The 6,000-nt window shown below is 41.7% G+C and overlaps 1 protein-coding gene across 2 annotated transcripts in view; it reads left to right on the top strand.

The window, feature by feature from the left end:
* Positions 1-3,941: 3,941 nt before the first annotated feature.
* Positions 3,942-6,000, top strand: part of PIGK (phosphatidylinositol glycan anchor biosynthesis, class K) — a 119,442-nt gene continuing 117,383 nt past the window's right edge. The window contains exon 1 of one of the 2 annotated variants that reach the window (XM_011977916.1): positions 3,942-4,073. In XM_011977916.1, the coding sequence (XP_011833306.1) occupies positions 3,981-4,073 (93 nt within the window). In that variant the 5' untranslated portion in view covers positions 3,942-3,980. The remainder of the gene's footprint in view (positions 4,074-6,000) is intronic. The other variant, XM_011977922.1, reaches the window with a different exon arrangement.

Raw genomic sequence — 6,000 nt, 5'->3', positions numbered from 1 at the left:
TATAAATTACCCAGTCTTGGGTATTTCTTCATAGCGGTATGAAAATGGACTAATACAGTAAATTGGTACTGAGGTAGTGGGGTCCTGCTATAAGGTTAACAGAAAATGTTGAAGTAACTTTGGAACTGGGTAACAGGCAGAGGTTGGAACAGTTTGGAGGGCTCAGAAGAAAACAGGAAAATGTGGGAAACTCTGGAACTTCCTAGAGACTTGGACGGCTCAGAAGACAGAAAGATGCAGGAAAGTTTGGAACTTCATGGAGACTTGTTGAGTGGCTTTGACCAAAATGCTAATAGTGATATGGACAAAGAAGTCCAGGCTGAGGTGGTCTCAGATGGAGATGAGGAACTTGTTGGGAAATGGAGTAAAGGTCATTCTTGTTATGCTTTAGCAAAGAGACTGGTGGCATTTTGCCCCTGCCCTAGATATCTGTGGAACTTTGAATTTTAGAGAGATGGTTTAGGGTACCTGAAGGAAGAAATTTCTAAGTGGCAAAGTGTTCAAGAGGAAGCAGAGCATAAAAGGAAAACTTGCAGCCTGATGACATGTTAGAAAAGAAAAACCCATTTGGTGGGGAGAAATTCAAGCCTGCTGCAGAAATTTGCGAAAGTCACAAGAAGCCAAATGTTAATCACCACGACAATGGGAAAAATGTCTCCAGGGCATGTAAGAGATCTTCCTGGAAGTCCCTCCCATCACAAGCCAGGAGGCCAAGGAGGAAAAATGGGTTTTGTGGGCTGGGCCCAGGGCCTTGCTGCTTTGTGCAGTCTCAGGCTGCTCACACGTGGTATTGGGCCTGTGGGTGCACAGAAGTCAAGAATTGAGGTTTGGGAACCCTGCCTAGACTTCAGAGGATGTATGGAAACACCGGGATGTTCAGGCAGAGGTGAGCTGCAGAGGCAGGGCCCTCATGCAGGACCTTTGCTAAGACAATGCAGAAGGGAAATGTCGGGTGGGATCTCCCACACAGAGTCCCCACGGGGGCAGTGCCTAGTGGAGCTGTGAGAAGAGGGCCACCATCCTCCAGACCCCAGGATGGTAGATCCACCAACAGCTTGCAGCGTGTGCCTGGGAAAGCCAGAGACACTCAATGTCAGCCTATTAAAGCAGCTGGGAAGGAGGCTGTATCTTGCAAAGCCACAGGGGCAGAGCTGCCCAAGACCATGGCAACCTACCTCTTGTATCAATGTGAACTGGATGTGAGACATGGAGTTAAAAGAGTTCATTTTGGAGCTTTAAGATTTGACTGCCCTGCTGGATTTTGGACTTGCATGGGCCCTATAGTCCCTGCGTTTTGGCCTATTTCTCCCAATTGGAATGGGTGTATTTACCCAATGCTTGTACCCCTGTGGTAATTAGGAAGTAACTAACTTGCTTATGATTTTACAAGCTCATAGGCAGAAGGGACTTGCCTTGTCTCAGAGGAGACTTTGGACTGTAGACTTTAGAGTAATGCTGACATGAGTTAAGACTTTGGGGGACTGTTGGTAAGGCATGATTGGTTTTGAAATGTGAGGACATGATATTTTGGAGGGGCCGGGGTGGAATGATATGGTTTGGCTACATCCCTCCCCAAATCTCATCTTGAATTGTAGCTCCCATAATCCCCGAGTATCAAGGGAGGGACCTGGTGGTAAGTAATTTAATTAAGGGGCTGTTTACCCTCAGCTGTTGTCATGGTAGTGAGTCCTCACGAGCTCTGATGGATTTATTTATTTATTTATTTATTTATTTATTTATTTATTATTTCATTTCTTTTTTTTTTTTTTTTTGGAGACAAAGTCTGGCTCTGTTGCCCAGGCTGGAGTGCAGTAGCATGCTCTTGGCTCACTGCAACCTCCACCTCCCAGGTTCAAGTGATTCTCCTGTCTCAGCCTCCCTAGTAGCTGGTATTACAAGGCATGTGCCCCCACACCCAGCTAATTTTAAAATATGGGGTTTCACCATGTTTGCCAGGCTGGTCTTGAATGCCTGACCTCAGATGATCCGCCTGCCTTGGCCTCCCAAAGTGCTAGGATTACAGGTGTGAGCCACTGTGCCTGGCCTCCGATGGTTTTATACAGGGTAGTTCCTCTGCACATGCTCTCTTGCCTGCTGCCATGTAAGATGTGCCTTTGCTCCTCCTTCATCTTCTACCATGATTGTGAGGTAGATTGTGTCTTCTGCCATGATTGTGAGACATGTGGAACTGTGAGTCCATTAAGCCTTTTTCTTAATAAATTACGCAGTCTTGGGTATTTCTTCATAGCAGTATGAAAATGGGTTAATACAAGTAAAGTCTCATCAAAGTATGGGTATGAAGTTACATCTGGTCATGAATTTGAGGCATAATCATTAATCCTGTCAGACATTATCTTATGTACAGGAACAGGCAAAGGCTAGGATCACTGAACTTACCTTTTGTAAAAATTCAGTGATTCAGGCAAGAGATGTGAGAACCTGTTCCCTATCCTGCTCATGGTCTTCAAGGCATTCTTCCACAAGTCTGCTAACGGTCAATGAGTCAGGGGCTTTGTGAAACATTGCTGGCAAAAGAGCAGAACGAGCAAATGGCTTCTCATCTTTGCTACTTTGTTTAATAATCATCAGCATCCAACAGATATCTGTTGAATTAATGAATAAATGGAAGATATTCTGGCAGTATATTCACTTTCTAGGATTCACATAATGGAAAACCTAAATTTGACTACATAGCATGAAACCTCTCATAAAGTGCAATAGCAAAAGAAACAAAAGGAAAAGAGAGACAAGAGAATGGGAAAAGCAATAGCATAAAATATGGCAATGGCTAATGTTACTTATTTATAAATATATTATTCAAATTCATATGCAAAACATAAATGTGTAAACAAAGAATTTACATCAGAGGACACAGAGATAGTTTAGAAACACAAGAAAAACATCAGATCTTGATAGTAACCAAAGAATTACAAATATAGTAACCTAGGGGTAACATTTCATACCAAAGAATTTAAAGGAAAAAAATGGTATGATATGGTGTTAGGTTGCATATTCTGATAGCGCTGTAAGTTTGTTCATTTTGGAAAGCAACATCATTTATAGTTATTAAAATGTTTTTGAATATTTTGACCCCAGATTCCTATTTCAGGAAAATTATACGAACAAAGTAATTCAGCAGATTTAAAAAGCCAAAGCACAAAAGATACTCTTTACAATATTATTTTCATAGTAAAACTTAAAAACTTCGCATTGTGCAGTAGAGGGACAATTACTTTGGCTGAGGCATCAATAATGGATGGAATTTTATCTCACCATTAAATGTTAAAATTGTGAGGATTATGAAGCAGCATGGAAACGTTTGTCATACTCGATGAAATGCAGAACTTAAAACTGAATGCACATAACAAAGAGAGTGGTGGACCATACATATACACAAGCTGTGTCTCTTCCAGATAGGCTTTAGTTCTATAATTACGGAAGATACTCAAGAAACAAAAACTTAACTAGTTTCCCATGTTCATCCTCTCACCATGTAAGAGACCCCAAGCCTCTGAATTGCAGCGCCCACCCACGTTTTCCATTTATAGTTTATCCAATTTATCATCTTTTTGTGCCAGAATCCTTGTTCTTCCTACCACATCCAGCTTCATATTTTCAAAGAATTGGCAGCACTCTGCCAAAAAAAAAAAAAAAAAAAAAAAAAAAGAAATAAGGAAATACAGAAATAACTTTTAAAGCTTAAGGAGTCATGGGTTTTTCCTCCGCTCACCTTTCAAATTTTTTTCTTAAACGTTATACCTATTTTACAACCTCCAAACTGAAAACGCAGTTAAGGTCGATATCCTGGGTCTACCTTGTCCCAGCCGCTCCGGACTCTCGAGCTCCGCAAAAGCGCGGAGTCCTAAAGCCGGTCCAGAGGCCGCCTCGAAGAGGCGCGGATGGCGTCGCAAAAACCCGCTGGGCTACTTTACGGCACTGCCTCCGCCCCTTCAGGTGCGGGAAGTCTGAAGCCGGCAAACATGGCCGTCACCTACTCTCTCAGCCGGCCTGCGACTGCCTTGGTAGCGGTGTTGCTCTTGTCTTTCGGCAGCGTGGCCGCTAGTCATATCGAGGTAGGAGTCAGGCTTATTTGACCACAGAGCCCCGGGAGGCCGGCTGTGTCGTGACTGTGCGCTCTCCAGTAGATGTCCGATACACAGCAGCTGAGGGAAGCCTCCTGGAGTCAATCAGCCCCTGACCCTGGCTGGGTTTGAGGAGGGTGTCACTGGGCACGGGTTAGGACAGTGTTGGTCTGTTTCAGCGTTTTAAAAGGATGAATTAAAAGAATCAAACGCTCGGAGACAGAGGAGGACCTGATCCTTTGCTCCTACATGTGTGCAGTTCTTAGCAGGTGAAATATGAGCAAGAGGCTGGTGAAATGTCAGTGTGCAGCAACTACTTTCCTGCTACGCAACTGCAGCCCTCTGTTTTGATAGGAATCAGACGGAACTGGAGAGGTGAGAGCAATTTTAAGAATTCAGATCGTAGAATTTAGTGATAATTAGAACATGGGATAAAGAGAAGTGTTTATTAAGACTCTCAAGTTTCTGGCTTAGGAGCAACATGTCTGGGTTAAGAAATGGAGGAGAAAACGGGTGCTCAATTTTATCATGGGCTCTCCCAGCGTCCCATTTTTAAACGTGGACACAAGACATTCTGGTGCTCTATAATGCTTTTACTATCCACCGTAGTCTTATGATTCCTCAGTCCAGGTCTACAATCTAGATGTCTGGTATCTTTTTCAGGCCTGCATATCCAGCTGACTAAGAAGCCGGGATAGTCAGGAGACATTTGAAAATCTGTGTCCAAAGTTTTGTCTTCTGCTTAGCCTACCTACTCTTAAGAAGACACTGAAAAACTAAGCACCTCTTTTCTCCTTCGTTTCTCCACCCAGATATGCTGCTCCTAAGCTAGAAACCTGAGAGTCTTAATCTCTTTATCCCATATTTTAATTATCACTAAATTCTATGATCTGAATTCTTAAAATTGCCCTCACCTCTCCAGTTCCACTGACTTAATTCAGGCTGTGATCACTTCTTGTCTAAACTCTTGCGATTACTTTATCTTGTTTTCCACAGGCCTCCATACTCCCTCACTTTAGTGCTAGATTCGTCTCCACGAAATGTAAGTCTGATCAGGTTATTCTTCTGATGAAGTCTTTTAAATATTTCTCCGTTGCATACAGAATAAAGTCTAAACGTTATGACCTGGTTCTTGCCTACTTTTCCAGTGTTCCGTTTTGGAACCTCTTCTCCCCACCACCTGGGCACCTTGAGTTTAGACCAGTGGACTCCAAACTTTTTGAATACACACCCTATCAGTTAAAAAAAAGATATTGAGCGTGAACTTTGTATATATTTATGAATTACTGTTAATTTATATATTCGATATTTATATAGCATATTTTTTAGAGAACATAAATATGAGTAAATAGAAGTTCTATTTCCTTCCGTTATTCTGATTTTGACTGCTTCATCTTGGATACTATTACTGTTTTTTGTAGTTACATAATTGCTGTGCTTTTTCACATTATGATATTTTATACATCCTGTTTCCTCTGTTCATTTGCTAGGATACAGTGAAGTCATAACCTCTGTAGAAACTTTCCGTATCTCTTACCTTTGCCTTTACTTTTGTAATTCGTACACTTGATACAGCACTCATTTACTATAACCCTTGTATACTTTGTACTATTATTCCATCATCTCTCACTTAGATATAGGAGCAACAGTTCCCTAAATGTTTTTCTTTGAGTCATTGTTTTTTCCTTTCAATCTGTTCTCTAAATTGAAGCAGAGTAACTTTTAAAAATGCAGTTCCGATCATGTCACCCAGGCACCTTAATGTTGCTCAAAAGGTCACCTTAATGTTGCTCTAAATTCTTCACCATGACCCACAAACAAAACCCTGCATATTTTTTGGGCCCTGACTACACTTCCAATTTTTTCTCTTTCTCTTTCAAACTTCTAGTTAGGTTTTCTTTTAGTTTCTCAAAACCTT

This window comes from Mandrillus leucophaeus, unplaced genomic scaffold (assembly GCF_000951045.1).
Source record: "Mandrillus leucophaeus isolate KB7577 unplaced genomic scaffold, Mleu.le_1.0 Scaffold103, whole genome shotgun sequence".
Taxonomy (NCBI): Eukaryota; Metazoa; Chordata; class Mammalia; order Primates; family Cercopithecidae; genus Mandrillus; species Mandrillus leucophaeus.
The sequence above is the reverse complement of the archived record's forward strand: the minus strand, read 5'-3'. Positions and strand labels throughout refer to the sequence as shown.